Source organism: Heteronotia binoei, chromosome 3 (assembly GCF_032191835.1).
Source record: "Heteronotia binoei isolate CCM8104 ecotype False Entrance Well chromosome 3, APGP_CSIRO_Hbin_v1, whole genome shotgun sequence".
Lineage (NCBI taxonomy): Eukaryota > Metazoa > Chordata > Lepidosauria > Squamata > Gekkonidae > Heteronotia > Heteronotia binoei.
The window spans coordinates 72,269,294-72,286,005 of NC_083225.1; the positions used below are offsets into that span (position 1 = coordinate 72,269,294).

The following is a 16,712-nucleotide window of genomic DNA, read 5'->3' on the forward strand; positions in this document are numbered from 1 at the left end:
GGAATTTATAGAGGCACAAGACCCTCCTCAGTCACAGTTCCTTATTTGGATTGTAAACCTACCAAGTATTAAACAGTAATAAGGTGGGACAATAGCATTATAAGAAACTGCATCAGAAGAGTGACATGCTACGTAAAGGCTACCCAGTTAGCAGATGGGGAACTGAAAATTTATAAAGATTGCCTGTTTGGTATATTTTTTTTAAAAAAAAAACACCTGCTGAGGTCCCTCCCCAGTCCTTCTCCAGGCTCTGCTCACAAAATCTCCAGGAATTTCCCAATCCAGAACTGGCAATGGCAGCCCTAGACATTAGCAACTAAAATTTTAAATAGCCACAAAACCATTCATAGGTATGTATGTCAAGTGTATTTTATGTTCCTTTTCTGCTCCCTTTATAGATACGAACTCTCACTTTGTCTCTAGTACCATTGATAACAGTATGCCTGATTCAAATCTGATGATGGAAGAATATGAAAGGACAATAGAAATACCAGACTCATACTATGGGCCTCATCTGTGTTTTCCCCTCACTGTTGCTGACACAAATGCACTTCTTCAGGCTTTCAAATATCGACAGGCAAGTCAAGCTAAATGGTAGTGTGTGTGTATGTATTGCACTCTAGCAGTAAAGTGGGGCAAATATTATATACTTAAATCCGGTGACTGGATTTAAGTATCTAAAATCCGCCTGAGGACCTGACAGGGTTGTGCCAGGGAAGGAGGGAAACCTGAAGTCAGGGGACTGATAAAGATAGATTGGTTGTTGGTGAAGGAGAGAAAGAAAGAGAAAAAGAGGCAGGAAAAGATGGGAAGAGGCTTTGGAGGCTTTCATGGAAGAAAAAGAAGTAGTAGTAGAAAAGAGGAAAAATGAAATGTGTGTTTGTGTATACTCTTAGGCACCATTAACAGCATGACATATAAGTGCTTGAGATGGGAAAGTGGTTTTTAATTGCTGTGAATATCTTCAGTGAAGCAAATTACTATATCTTGAAGACGGTTTTGTTTATCTTAATAGATTTGTCAGAGAAGAAACATGATTGCTAAGTAATGCACTTAGCTTGAAGATTCTGTTCTTTGTCCCCTACCACTCTCCTGTTTTTAGCAGTAACAAAGTTGTTATTGGTCTACTGATCTTAACATGCTGGTATTTGAAACTTGCTGCTGTCCCTTGCTTAAATGTTAAACCTATTGTGGTGTACCAACAAGACAATAAATACACAGCTGGACATGGCATTCAGAAGTGCTCTTCATTTGATCTGTTGGCCTGTAAGCTAAATACAAGGTGGAGCCCTGCCAGGCATGCACTGTTTTGGGCTGCATTGTTAATTAGATACTCTGCAACAGATTGCCTTGTTTTGGTGTTCTGTCTTTCTTTAGCTTATTTAGTTATTTTGATTCTTCCTTTTTGCTTAAAAAATAGCACCATAACTTACAAAACTACAGGTGGGCTCTTTCCACATGGATGTTTTGCTCTGCCTTGGCTTCCTTGCTGCAGCACAGAATGTTCAGGTAGCATTGATATATATTCATCCTACTGTGCTTTCCCCTGCTTTGCTGTGATCTTACCCCAATCTGGTTTGATAAGATCACAGTCAAAGCATCTTTATATGCCATGTGGATGGGAAGGTGGCATTTTTTCAGGTTCCTTCATCTGCCCCATTTTCCTTATTAGTCAATTTGACTCTTTCTCCCCTACATGTACACCTCAAATGGCTTTATGGTGTTATATCTGTAGCTTTATGGTGTTATATAATGTTATAGTAGTCAATTGCAACAATACACTAGGTCCCAATTTTCAGCAGGGAAAAATGAGTCTCTATAATTTATAAAGGGAGAGGTGTTGGCTGAACATTTTTTCTTATAACTCTGCAACCAAAAGGGCTAGAGAAAAACAACCCAGAAAGCTAAGAAGTAGTACAGTGGTACAGTACATCAATATAACTCTTTGCTTTTGCTATTTTTTTTTTAAAAAAAACCTTTAAAAGCCTTCCTGTGCCATGAACGGCTGAAGCAAAGAAAATGCAGGGAATCTTTTGCATGGATGCTTTTTGCCTCTACATGCTTCTGTGTTCACAGCAACAAGGAGAACTACATGAAGAATTATCTCCATGTGGAAGCATTCCTGGTAAAAAACAATAACAAATATAAAACAACAGATGCTCATTCATAAAAAATAGTTTTCAAAAGCAAGCAGTCACCTTCAAATTTGTATTACAAAAAACCAACAGATGATAAACAGGCCAAGGCAAATATTACCATGGAGGGAGTTCTGTAGCCAACAACAGAAACTGCTGACTCTTTGAAAGAGACCTGTAAGCTGCCTATGAAATCACATCACTGACACTCAGGGGGTTTTTTGATAGAAAAAGCCCAGCAGGAACTTATTTGCATATTAGGCCACACCCCTGACACCAAGCAAATGGGAACTGCATTCCTGTGTTCCTGCTAAAAAAAAGCCCTGCTGACACTTACTCTTAAGTAATACAATACAGTACTCCTAACATAGTGCTGGTAAATTTTAATTTTGCAGAGTTCCTTGCAGATGTGTGGCTGCAATACAACCAATCCATACATTTTCCCTACTGCTAGCTCAGGCCTAGATAAATTTTAATCTAAGGTGACAGCAGCCATGTCAGTTGATGGTCTTTATAACTATTTAAACATTTGCAGACCTGTCTACCTCCCAGAAAATTGGGCCCAAAGTCAGGTAACACCAATAAAACCAATATGTCATTAAAATATTAAAAAGTAACTATTAAAATCCTCAGAAATAACAAATTTAAATAACATCTAAATAGTTTCCTTGCAAAGCCAGAATATATATATAAAAAACCTCATCCAGATGAGCTCAAAAAGATTTGCTTTCCTGAAATAAAGATTTCTCAAACCGCCAATTCTAATGGAAATGCTCCTCATACAACCAAAAGTTGTCTATGTATGAAGCTCTCATAAGTCTACATGTTATGTATATGTTATAATATATATGTTATTTTTGTTTTCTTTCACAACTTAACACAGCAACTTCATGCTAGATATGTACTTCAGCTGCTGCATGAGACCAAGAAAGTTCTTCAACAGATGCCAAACATCACTCACGTGTCAACCTCCTATGTCAAAGAAATAACAATCTGTGGTATGTTACCAAAACCATTGGTTTAAGAAGCATAACATGGTGGTGATGCCATACCTCTGTAGCAAAATAGCATCTTGCATGTAGGATAGCGTAGCATTTGTCTACAGCTGCCATTAGAATGATATGTCTTTTTCCTCTACAGTAGACTTCTTTTCCATCTTTCTTTTTATTATGGAAAATAAGACTGGTGACTCATGCCTCTGGCATGTATTTTAAGTAAGCCAAACACTTCCTCCCACTTTTTTTCTGTCAGATGTTACTGGGTGAGTCAGTGATCAAACCAGGCAAACTTTTAAGAAAAGAGCTGCTTTTCCATCTGTAAAATGCTATTTTGTGTGGTAAATAATTTCTTTCACCTTTGGCCTTCCCCAATTATTTCAACAAGCAGTTCCTAAAATGATCATGGTGGAAGAAATGCCTGCTCAATGTTCTGATTAAAAAGAGAGAGAGAGAGAGATCCATGATGAGAAGAAAATCAATGGGAATCTGTGAAATACAACTTGGTGCTATGATGCTTTTGCCTTTTTTATGGGGTCCAGATGGAGATGTAACATTAAAGTGAGGGATCTCTCTCACAAAACTTTTGAAAACAATTTTTCCTTTCCTTAGAAAATTGTTTTCTTAAGAAAAACTTCAGGAAAAATATTTATAATACCTTGAGTATAATATGGCACATCTGATTCCCTTCAATCAGACATATTATATTGTACAGAAGATATATTATACACAATATTGCCATAAATGTACAGTAGCACAGATATATTGTTTTGTGTACATGTTCTTGTCCCTGGCTGCTTGTTGTCAATCCTGTTGTATGTACTGTGTGTTTATGGGTAAATCAGTTGAAATTTCAATAAATAAGTAGAAATTTATTTCTGTTCAAGGCAGAGAATTGCAACATTGGATGCACCCATTGTTCCTGATTATGCTGTCATAAATTATGCATGACAGGATGTTACTTTCCGGCCTGCTTGAAAGGGTTTGGCTACAAAATGGAATAATTATTATTCTGATATTTAGTACTGTATTTTAAAGTAAGAGAACTACATAGAAAATGAAATTAAATAATGTAGAGATGGACCAGGTTTTAATAAAAACTGTTTATTTAATACATTTTTGTTCTGCCCTACCTCTGAAGTGCTCAGGGCTCACAGACAAGTGTGTCCTTGTTGATTGGTGTACCCATACCTTCTAATGATATCCTCATTTGCATAATTGAAAGAGCATCTGAGAGAGATTTTAAGCAGTCCTTCAAGCAATAATAATCTTCTTAGTCAAAAATATGATTGATGACAGATGAAAGTGTAATTTTTACTGATGTTGAAGCCAAAATGTTGATTACCTCAAAACAAAATATACCTCAGTTCTGACAAATCCTTTAAACTCTACTTTGAAAGGTGCTTAAATATTCATCTGAAATGTGTGGCATATTTTTAATTCCCCAAAGGGTTCTAACTAAAATTCTATTGAATTCAGTTAAAATATTCCTTTTACAAAAAATTTTGGTTAATGAGTTTAATGTACTCTGTATTAAGAGGTTAATCTTGTCTCTTCTATTCCCGTGAATATCCAAAATTATTAAAATGGAGGAAAAATCTTTTTATATGCTAATTTATTCATTCTACTTATATAGTAAGAACACTTGATATCTTCCCAATGTTGTTCTTGAATCATAGTTCCCAGGAGAAGAGTTGTGTGAATTTCAGAAATTCTCATTGTTTTTGTACATTCAACACAAATCTGTACAATATACCATCTTAATAGACTATCAGCCTTTCTGTTTAGTTGGACAGGGATAATAATAATAATATTTAATTTGTATCCCGCCCTCCCCGCCGAAGCAGGCTAAGGGCAGCTCACATAGCATAACATAAAATATAAACATTACAATAATACAATAATACCATAATAAAAGCACACTGGTTACACACCTGTGGAAAGCAGGCTGCTCCCTACCACTCAGCTCTTTTTCAGGTTTTCTGCAAACTGTCGTCCCATTCAATAGGATTTATGGGGCTACGAACCACAAATTGAATCTCCCAGTTCAGTTCATAGTTCTGTTTGTCATTTGGCCATGAACTGCAATCCAAGAGGAACCACATTTTTCTGGTTCATGCCATTTGGTTCATGCCCATCCCTAATCCTGCTCTGCCATTAATGCTTGCTGGTGATTCACACACTCTCAACCTTAACCTACCTCATAAGGTGGCAGTTGGGAGGATAAATGGAAGAAAGAAAGATATTGTTATAAGCTGTTTTCAGTCCCTGTTGGGGAGAGAAGTGAGGTGGAAGTATTTAAATAAATTAATTAAATCATTATCTGCAACAAAAGAAATGTAAGGATAACCATGGGTCAGTCATTTTCTCTCAGCCTAACCTACTTGATGCAAGAGTAAAATAGAAGGGAGAAAACCATGTATGCCACAGTGAGATCTTGAGAAATAGACAAGAAAAAATGATTCAGAGAGAAATGTTTGAGTAGCTTTTTCCCACTAGGAACATGCATAAGGTTGTCAGCATTCAATTCTCACAACTGGTCTCAAGTTTACATAGGGTGAAATGGCAGCTTTGGAGGGAGATTCTGTGGTGTGACATCCCCACTATTCTCCTTCGCCAGTCTCCACCATCACCAGGTACCACCCCTCAAATCTCCAGGAATTTTTTTAGCCAGAGTTGGCAACCTTATGTAATAAAAACACTCTGTGTGTGTGTGTGTGTGTGTGTGTATATATATATATATATATATATATATATATATATATATATATATATATATATATTGGCCGCTGTGTGACACAGAATGTTGGACTGGATGGGCCATTGGCCTGATCTAACATGGCTTCTCTTATGTTCTTATGTTCCTACCTAGTAAAGTGGAGGTGTTCCTGCTTGGTTTCAAGCTAAGTATTTCTAAAAAAGGTGTCCTTTATAACCCGTTCTACAGATTATCCGCCTCGGAGCTCCATTAAACCTGCCACATCTCTCTCCTACTTTTTCTGCCCTTTTTATACTTTTTTGGCTGCTAAGGTTGCTGCTCCACCCCTCATATTTTATTACAATACCATACATGCCTGTGTATGTATATCAACCTGGAATGTGAAAAACTGCAGCTGGATTAGAGATTCTGTCAGCTGTTTTAACCACACACGGGATATATCCTCTTCTCTTCCCATATCAGACATCAAGCTTAGGCAGTTGGTCATCCTACAGTTGTAACTCATTATCTCTGCTTTGGAAGAATAGATATCTATAGCAAGCATTGATCTAGAATCCTGGTTGGGGAATTACAGTTTACTTTAATGGCATAACTATTGTTCTGTCCATTGGAGCACCCAAAAGATTTTACAATCTGAAAAATGGATAAGAACACAAAGAGCATACATTATGAATATAATGTATGTATCCAGGGCTTTTCTTAAATAGAAAAGGCCCAACATGAACTCATTTGCATATTAGGCCACACCCCCTGGTGTCATTATTGTTTCACAGTTGGCTTTTTCTATAAAAAGCCCAATAGGAACTCATTTGCATATTGGGCCACACCCTCTCATATCAAGCCACCAGAACTGTGTTCCTGCTAAAAAAAGAAAAGAAGAAGGCCCTGGTTATATCCATTTCACCAAAATACAACTAATCAGGCTGGCTGGCAGGATGTTGCAAAGGGAAAGCAGCTGGTACAAGAAAAGTGAAGCTTCCTGTTTGCGTAGGGTTACCAGATGTCCTCTTTTTAGAGGACACACCCTCTTTTTGTGTGTGTCCATCCTTTTTTGGGCTTTTTTTAAAAATTGAAAATGTCTTTATTTGGGGTTGGAAGGTTTGGGGATATTCCTAAGTAGGTACGATTATCACAGCTTAAATAGTAGGGGTATTTAAAATGAGAGTTGTCATAGTGATCACTTGTTTTAAGTAGTCAGGAAAATATGTCCTCTTTTTTCCTTTTCAAAATAGGGTAACCCTATGTTTGCAGCTACCAATGCTGCTGCTTTTTGAAAGCAGAGCATTATTGACTGGGCACTTGCTTTGCTGACTTGGCCAGTGGGTGTAGTTCCAGCCCCTGAAGAGAAATGACAAGGAGCAGTAATCGCAGTAATCGCAGTTTCTGGAGCAGTTAGCTTTCTAATACTGCCTATTCAAAGTCTACCTACTCAATGCTCCCTCCTGGGCCTTACCTGATTGTGAACATTATATTCTTTCCAGGTGATTTACATGGAAAACTGGATGATCTTTTGCTGATATTCTACAAAGTAAGTCACTGTGGTGTTGCTAAGCTGTTAAGTAAGTGCCTTGACTCAAATTAGTTGTTAGCAGTTGCGTATACATAGATTTTTACTACATCATAGTATCAATTTTTGGACTATGGCCATCTTTCCATCTCTGGAACTCAATTATAATTAAATGTCATTAGAAGTATGTGGTATAAAGGAAATAGGAATGAATGCATGCTGCTTACAATGTCCAAATAAAAGTTGAAATGGTTTATTTTCCATGGGCCGAAAGCAAAAGAAAATTGCAGTTCTAATCCTCTGTTAAGAATTCAGTGGCCTGCACTGCTTGGCTGAAGCTGTTTAGCAGTAGAATGTATATGGAGTTTATATTTCAGATGGTAAAAGTACCTGTTCTAACATATTTTAGGGTGAAACAAAACTAGAGTTACTGAGGGTGCATGTGCCTGCATGGATTTGTGCATACTGAGACTGGAATTAGATTCTTAATTCAAAGATTTGTCAGAAGGTCCCTCAAAATCAGCTCCAAACACGAGAGCACCTTTAATCCCTAACAAATGAGAGCACTTTCAGTTTTTGCTTTCTTTCCTTGTATTCCTGGTTGCATCTGCTGCAGGGATTGGCTCTTGTCATTTTTCCACCTGTGTCCTCATCAACCCAATTGAACCTTGGTTTCAATGTTTTTCATAAAAGAGGATTCTGTCTCAAAATTTCCCAGAAAGCTGGTGTGTTCTGTGCATGCGTATGTACACATATGTGTGCTATACTAACTTCCGAAAGTTGTTCTCATATCATCTTATATTCTAATAGTGAAGTTGCCCAATCTTTGGATAGATAAATCTGGTGACTGGAGCTGTGAACGGGCAAGATGAATCTTTCTACAAAGCTGAAAAGGGCCCTAACTTTGAGAAAAATGTGAAACTGGAAAAGAACCCTACCCTTGCTTTCTTTTCTCTACAAACTAAAGTGTTTCATTCAGCCTAAAAGATAGTTTAGCAAATTTCTTAGAAACACATTTAACACATATCATCTAAGAAGCCTTCACTGTTGAGAAATTTGGGGGTGCTAATGATGTGTAGAACGCCTTGGCGGGATGGGCGGGATATAAACCCATAAATAAAAATAAAATAAACAAATTAGTTCTTGGGTGCTCTTAGAGTGCTCTTGCATGTGGTCATTTTGCCTAGGTGCTACTGGCAGCACCCAAGAAATGCCATAGTGGCCATAAAGCTGGAGTCACCTTGGAAACGAACAAACGTTCCTCCAGCAGAAGCTTTCTCAGAGCTTGCTTCATCAGGCACATGAATGGCAAATCCATTACTTTGTTGCATTTACTTAAGCAAATAGAAGTGGGAAGGGAGTTACAAAGAGAGGTGAGCTTAAAACCAGATCCTATGAAAGCAGTAATCACTCAAAGTGTGGATCCATAGCAAGGTAGGATTAACATCTAGGAAGGTGCAAGATGAATTATGACAAGCAGATCTTATTAGAGAGCTCCAAGTGTGAGCCAAAATGCCCTCAAAACGAGGTTTGGGAATTGTCAGGTGGGAACCTGGCTTAATCAGGATCTTTTTACCTATGTATACAGGACACACATCTAGAAATTATTGCTTAAATTTACCAAGGACTCTAATTAAGTAAAACAATTAAAATGTATTCCAGAAAAATATAGAAGTCACATACAAGGAGATGTGCTCATGAAACATACATACAGTCCTAAGAAAAATAGAGAGAGATATAGAGACAACACATGGATAGACAAACAGGGTGATAATTACCAATCGTAGTCTTCAAGGAAGGCTCCAATGGTGACGAAAGAGGACGGGGGGAAATGGGACCCTCAACTGGCCAAGAATCAGGGATGGATCTAGACAGTGGAACTGGGGTACTGCTAGATGCACACCTGTGAGGAGCTGGGTCACAGGTTATAAGGACTACCTTGAGCCCTTAGGGGATGGGAGGTACAGGGGTGGAGGAAAGGTGGTCAGCTGGTACATGACCTCAGATAAAGGAGAGGCTCTGCAGTGACCATAAGGGCTGGAGTTCTGCAGTAGCCAAAGGCAAGTTAATTGGTGGCACCTAATTGGGTGCCCAAAACTGAACAAGCTTGGGCCCTGGTTACCTGATTGGACTTCCAGGTAACAATGGGCCGGGTTGGGAGGCTCCAGGATGACCGTTAAGGGAAAGAATGGGGAAAATTGTTAAGGTGGTGGGGTACTTAAGTCTATCAAACTTATCTAAAAAGGTGACAATAGATGGCCAAATTACTACCTAAGGTAACACTCGGTCTACACAAAGGAACTTGGCTCTGGCTGAAGATGGTCTTCCTCCTCTTCGATCTTCTATTGGTACCAGTCTTTGTCTTGAGTTCCGTTGGACAAAGGCTTAGGCGGTCTGACAGAGTCCGCTCCTAAGATAAGCTTGATGGTTCTTATGCATAGGTGACATCTGTTGAGTACGTGGGCCTCTCACTTCGATGTAATGGAGTCTGGCACGGCAGGAAGATAGTTGCTTGTCGTGTTAGCCTCCCAAAGTGGATTCTATGGTCAAGGCTGAAAACCGCTTGCCTGGATAGCTCCTGGCTGCACAACTTCTTCCGCTCCAACAGCCGAGATGGAGTTTGCATGGAGCGATTGAAAGCCCATCTGTTCTCCTGGCTAGCACTCTTCTGGAGACACAGAGTGCTGCTGCAACGGTGTGGCTGTTAGTACTCATAAGTCCCTTCCAGTTTGGTAGACAAAACCCACGTTCTCCTAGCAGATGTGTGTGAGTTCAGTCTCCAGTTGCCCTGGCAACCAAACGGGTGACTACAATATTCTGGAAATAGGGGTATTCTCACACAAGGATATTGCTGAATTAATTAACATCTGTAGGAGATGGGCTTTGCAAGCAATTAGTCCATACAGTGAGTAAAAAAATCTAAAGTATGTGTTAAGACCTAGAGGGGCAGATGATGTTAAACTCCTTAATGAATTCTGTGTTGGATACTCTCTTTGTAGTTTCTCTGTTGGAAAACTGACTTTTAGATCATCAACAGAATGCTCTAGTTTAAAATGTTCAGTCATTGATTTCTAAACATTGCAATTTTAATGCCAGAAATGCACCCATTTGTTCTTCTGCATAGGTACCATGTTGTTTGTCCAAAATAAAGAGTGCAGGGATATTGTTGATGCATGTTGGCATGTTGAGCAAGGGAATGGCATGTTGGCATGATGAGCAAGGAATGAGCCTGAGCCTGATGCTATGAAGTCTTACATAGTGGGGATGTTCATCTTTATTACTATTTCAGACACTCATGAACCTAATGTCATGTTGGTTTGAAAGTCTCTAAAAATGTCACTCTTGTGCTCTGCTGGGCATCATGGGAACATAGCACTGGAGTTTTCTAGAATCCTCTGCCACAGTGCATAGAAGTATGTCTTCCATGTAACAGAATGCATACATTTTGACTGCTGCTGTCTTTAACCTCTGCATGCACATAGATCTGAAGAGCCACATAGATCTGAAGTATTACTGGCATAAGACTGGAGCAAAATATGTTCCAGTTACAAAATGCACTGTTGACTAGAACTGGCTACTTTCAGCTTAATATTTGCAGCACTTTCAGGCCACAGCAGGAGGATCGTATCCAAAGTCAGTTCAGTCATCTAAGTGCTGGAACATGAAGTCTCTTCATACTGCTGCTTACTCAAAAAAGTTCAGTATCTCATGCTGCTACCTCGAAAATACATATAGGCAGTTAGAAACAAAGGCAGACCAAAGGAGTGTGTAGCTTTCCCCTTCCCTGTTCTCTTATAATTCACATAGACTGCTTTGGGGGGCAGAGTGCTATTTTTTAAAACAAAAAACAACATTCACTAATAGTGTTAATGTCTTCTCAGGATAAGTCATGTGGTACTCCTAAATGACTAATGTGAATTTGTCTGGATTGCTAATCACTTTACAGTTCACCACTTGAGGACTGATATCATAGTTTGGTTTGCTATTTATTTGGTTTGGCTGCATAGCATTATCCTATTTATGAGCCACCATTGCAGGGCTGGAGGTGGGTGGGTGGGTGAAGCAACAAAAAGGTCTGAGGTGAAAACTTGACCATTGCCTGCATTTTCCTTTTAATGTTTTGAAATAACTGCTCTTAAGCAGTTTACTTTAATGAAAAGAGACAGTTTGGTGATACTTCCATTCACTGCACTAATAATTGTTAAATTATACAATTTCATGACACTGTTCCTCCAAAAAAAAAGAGGCCCATAATATTTTAAATTTCCAGTTGCTAAATTAGTCTGTGTTAAATTGATGCTATATATATAGACATCCTGGAGTGGAATTAAAAGGCAGATCGACAAAGGGAAGTTAATTAAGCACAAACCCAGAAGGCACTTTAATAAGGCAGCTGCCCGGCAGCCGTGCTTTCTATTGTGCAAACCATTGGAAAGCTGTCTTTGACTCTCATTTCCTGTAGCTTGGGGGGGGGGGGCATTTCTCTCTGCTTCTGGAGCATTTGTCATCATCTAAAACCACTGAAATGCTCAAGGAAAGCAACAGGCTCTGAAATGGCCATCCTGCGTTGTGAATATGTATGGAACCTGGGCATTCATAGTGTAAATATAATTGTCAATAATCAAACTGCATTAAAAGTAGACTTAAAAAAAACTTTTTCAGTGTGAATTCAGATCACGTGGTGTGAGAAACTGAATATCAGCTTATGATTGGTAGCATGTCTATTCCACTGTTCCTCTGTGGAGTTCAGAATAATTTAACTGTGGTTGCCAGGCAGTTTCTGCAGTAGAACTCTGTCATCAGGTACATTTAAGCTATCACAGTCCTCACTTAATTACTGTGCCCTTGGGGAAAAATATGTCCCTTCAGAGCACCTCTGTGAGATTTCCCTGAAATGAGAACAATGTTGGCTTACCTCACAGTGTGTTGCCAGGACAAACATACCAAACAATATAAAATTATCACACTAGAAACTTCTACAATCTTCACAGAAGCTCATAAGCATGGGGCTTAATGCCACACAATCGATCTAATAACTAATATGAAACAGCTATGCCAGCAGATCCTTTCAGATATGGAGCATAAGTCCATCTGTGGGTATTAGCTGCAACATATAGATGGAATGCTATGCATGGGGCTGTGATGCTCTGTATTCTTGGTGCTTGGAGGGCAAGATTGTGAGGGCTTCTAGAGTTCTGGCCCTGCTGGTGGACCTCCTGATGGCACCTGGGTTTTAGCCAGTGTGACACAGAGTGTTGGAGTAGATGGGCCATTGACCTGATATAACATGGCTTTTCTTATGTTCTTATGCTGATGAGGCAGGGAGAAGATAGAGCCACAAACAATGCTGTTTTGGCCATTTGAGTCTTGATAATGTATACTGCATGTTCCAATTTGCTGTATTTGTTTTGTCCTTCAGAATGGCCTTCCTTCAGAAGAAAATCCCTACATTTTCAATGGTGACTATGTTGACAGAGGGAAAAATTCCGTAGAAATACTTATCATCCTGTTTGCATTTCTTGTTGTCTACCCCAGCCATTTTCATTTGAACAGAGGGAACCATGAAGACCACATAATGAATCTTAGGTATCTACATTCTTAAGTCCTTTGTTTCACTAGCCTGACCCTCCTATATTTTAGAATTTAAAACACAGGGCATCTGCCCCCCAATAGGGCATCTGCCGCCCTGAGCCTGCCTCGGTGGGGTAGGGCGGGATATAAATGAAATGAAATGAAATGAAATATCTTGCAACAATATTAGCAAATAAATATATAATCCACAATTTTCTGAAAATGGAAGACAAATTATCTTTTTTTTCTTATGGGACTCATGAGATGATATGTCAAGGATACATTCAGTGTGGGTGGCTGTATGTTACAAGATTGTACCAGACTCAGGAGTCCCAGGAACCACAAGTCCTGACTTAGAAACAGCCCTGATGATTGCATAAAAAATTAGTAGGATAATGCTACAAATTACACCCTATGAAGCCCGTTTACTTCAATGGATTTAGAAGGGGGTAACTCTATTTAGGACTGTGCTGTAAGTGTCTGAGGGCTGTTGCAATATTATCTTGAAGGGGAAACCATTGTATGAATTCACTGTTTGGCATTTCTGTACAAATATTACAAGTTAGTTCTGTGGATGTTTATGGTATAAGAACAAAATGCTACTTCCAAATTAAATGCACCAGAGTTGGGATAGGATTAATGGAATTATGCCAGTAAAACTTGGGTCAGTCTGAATATGTGTGTTTGTGGTGAGGAGAAGAACAGAACAGAATCCCCATCGCCTAGCATGTAAGGAGTGAGTTCCCGGACTTGTCTGCAGTGTATAAGAGGGAGTTCCAAATTTCAAGCTGCTTCATAGCTGACTATGGAAAAGATCTAGGTTTGTGGGAAAAGGCAGAATACAAATTAACAAAAATAAATAAATAATAAATAAATAAAATACTTGCTTATGGGTTCACAGCATTTTTATTCTCACTCATTTCAGATATGGTTTCACAAAAGAAGTTATGAAAAAGTATCGGGTGAGTTTTTTTCTTCCCTTGTTCTTTTGTTGGAGAATAGTTACTTCCAAATCCAAATCTAAATACCTTTATTGGCATAGAAGTAAAAAGTACAGCATGGCAAAGTTGCACAGAGTTTCAGTTATAAAAACTAGTCAAGCATCAAGAAGGGGAGCTAGTCTTTTGCTCCCTGATGGTTATGGCAGCCAAAAGGTAGGCTAGTGGTATGGGAACATTGGTCAGATAATAGAAAGAAAACCAACTTTGCCTCAGGTAGTCCATAAAGGTTAGACAGGATAGGTTTGATTATACAGGCCCGCACTTCCCCATAGAAATCACAGTGAAGTAAGACATGGGTGACCATTTCAAGGTGCCTTCCATTACATGGGCAGAATCTTTCCTGGTAAGGGATGTTGGCAAACCTCCCAGACAGTACCTCTGATATTAAATAAAACATTAAGTCTTCCTAACATAAAAGAGCAGCGTAACTGGGGAGATGTAAGCTGGGAAAGGTAGGCAGCTGGCAGCCCATAATTTGGAAATATACCAAATGCTAAAGAGGAACAGGTTTTTATGTTCAGAGGAACAAAGGTACTGTTTCTCAATATCTAAAATCCTGTTTCAGAATTCTGAATGCCTGCATTTCACTTAGCATACAGAGGTTGTCCAAGGAGACACCTATGGAATGTATTTTCTTCTGGATCCGACTGTACCAATTGGAAACAAATGAGTCTGCTAGCATCATATGAATATAACTAGCAGGATCTGCCCTAAAATGTAGGTGTAGCCAAAACTTTATGGTTAGTAACCATGCCCTGGTCTCGATCAAATGGGTTCCAGTTTCTAGGCACATTGCAGCATAGCTAACACAGTTGGGGAATGGTTACTTGAATAATTTCTGTATCTGAGAAAGAGAGCTTTGACTCTCAAAAGCTCATAGTGCTACTGGACTGGAATCTAGCTGTTGAATAGTATCAGGTTTTAGAACCTTAGGCACTGAGGCTCATTCCAGAGGTTATTTCACCCCATTTTCATTCTGAATTTGCATGCAGGGAAGCAACCAAAATTTGATCACTGACATACATCTTTGTAACGTGAGTAGTCAGACATCAAACTGAAATGTATTTGGCAAAGCAAGAGCAGAATGGTCATTAAGGACACCATGAAAAGGCCAATACCCTGCTCCATCCCCTGCCCAGGGCACTCTGACTTCAAGTGAGGAGTGGCCCTCGTCTTCAAGTGTATTGGCTTAGTCCTACTGGAAAGTAATGGCTGGACAGGACAGTCCAAAGGCAGGAATTACAGATACAGAGCAACAAAAGTCCAGTCCAAAGTCAGGGTGCAGGTTAACAAAGTCCAGTCTAAGGTCAGAGGGTCCAGGAAGCAAGTTCAAGTCCAATCCAGGGTCGGGGATTCCAGAAGAGCCAGCATCCAGGTCCAATCCAGGGTCTGAGGCTTCAGAGATCAGGTATAAGCAGGGTCAGTGGCTCAGCAGCAAGTGTGTACTTGTTGTGTCTACAAACAGGACTTCTCTTAGCTGGTTTTACAGCTAGGTCTTAACGAGCCATGCTTACAGCCAGCTCCTTGGCAGTCATCCCACAGCTCCTCATCTGTTTCATCAGTTAATAGCTGGCGACAGGCCAGGAGACGTGTGCTCTTTCTCCTTACCTGCATGCCGCTGACATCACCAACACTGCATGGGTATAGTGGAGCCAGGTGGGCTGGGAGTTGCCTCTGAAGGCTTGTTTACTAATTCAGAACTGCAGGGTGTTGGCTTGGCTGCAACTGTGGGCTGAGTTATGGTTAGTTGGTAACTTGATCTCCTATTGATCATCTGCTGGCTCAAGATTGGTTGCAGCTGGCTCATCTTCCCCCACTTTCAGCTGGTTACAGGCAGACTTGGGACAGCAAGCTAGATGAGAGTATGGCAGGAACAGGACAGCCAGCTCCAGGTTGGGAAACTCCTGGAAATTTGGGGATAGAGTCTGGAGAATGTGGTTTAGGGGAAGGGAGGGATTTCAGGAGAATATAATGCCACAGAACCTACTCTCTAAAGCAGCCATTTTCTCCAGGGGAACTGATCTTGCTAGCTTGAAGGTCAGTTGTAATTCCTGGAGATTTCCAAGCCGCGTGTGGAGTTTGGGAACCATAGGTGGGGAGGGGAGTGAATGGGCAGCAGCCTTGACATACAGCCTGGCCAAACCCCACACAGGCAAAAAGGTACACTATGGAGTGATGGGCAGGATCTTTCTCCCTCTGTTCTTTGGGGAGGCAAGGGTGGGGTTCTTTTCCAGGGCTGTTTTTTCCTCTTACTCCTCTCTAAAAACATGTCTGTCTGCAGCCATTTCCCATTGGCTTTTTTACATGCCTCAGTATTTGAATTATGTGGGATAGCATAAGCCACCACTCCATTAAATCCACAAGCTGCACTCCCTGGTTTCTTCTAATGATAACCCGTCCCACTGATCCGCATAAGGCACACATCAGATCTGTTCATATATGGTGCTATACAAATTATTCATATTGAATACTTTCCATGAAACAAGAGGGAGGAATTTATCTGCAGCAATATCACTCTTCCCATTTGTTGACCTTAAGTTTTCTAAGAGGTGTTTCAGAAGGGTGAATATCTCACCCAATTCTGGGCTCACCCAAAAGAGACTTCTCTAATGAACAGCCATTGACCAAAAGAGACTTCTCTAGTGAACAGCCATAGACTAGGCTATAGGGTAGGCAGTACTGGAGGAAAGTGATTCATTTCACTAATAATTAAAAACCCTAGAAATCATTTCTTTTTGGTCATGTTCTTGTCATTTTCGTGTTTGGATTCCAAAAGATGTCAAG

The 16,712-nt window shown here is 39.8% G+C and overlaps 1 protein-coding gene across 1 annotated transcript in view; it reads left to right on the top strand.

The window, feature by feature from the left end:
- PPEF1 (protein phosphatase with EF-hand domain 1) overlaps positions 1 to 16,712 on the top strand; it is a 49,495-nt gene that overhangs the window by 14,779 nt on the left and 18,004 nt on the right. The window contains exons 4-8 of the mRNA XM_060234029.1: positions 399 to 577; positions 3,019 to 3,133; positions 7,331 to 7,377; positions 12,776 to 12,942; positions 13,853 to 13,889. Of these exons, the coding sequence (XP_060090012.1) occupies positions 399 to 577; positions 3,019 to 3,133; positions 7,331 to 7,377; positions 12,776 to 12,942; positions 13,853 to 13,889 (545 nt within the window). The remainder of the gene's footprint in view (positions 1 to 398; positions 578 to 3,018; positions 3,134 to 7,330; positions 7,378 to 12,775; positions 12,943 to 13,852; positions 13,890 to 16,712) is intronic.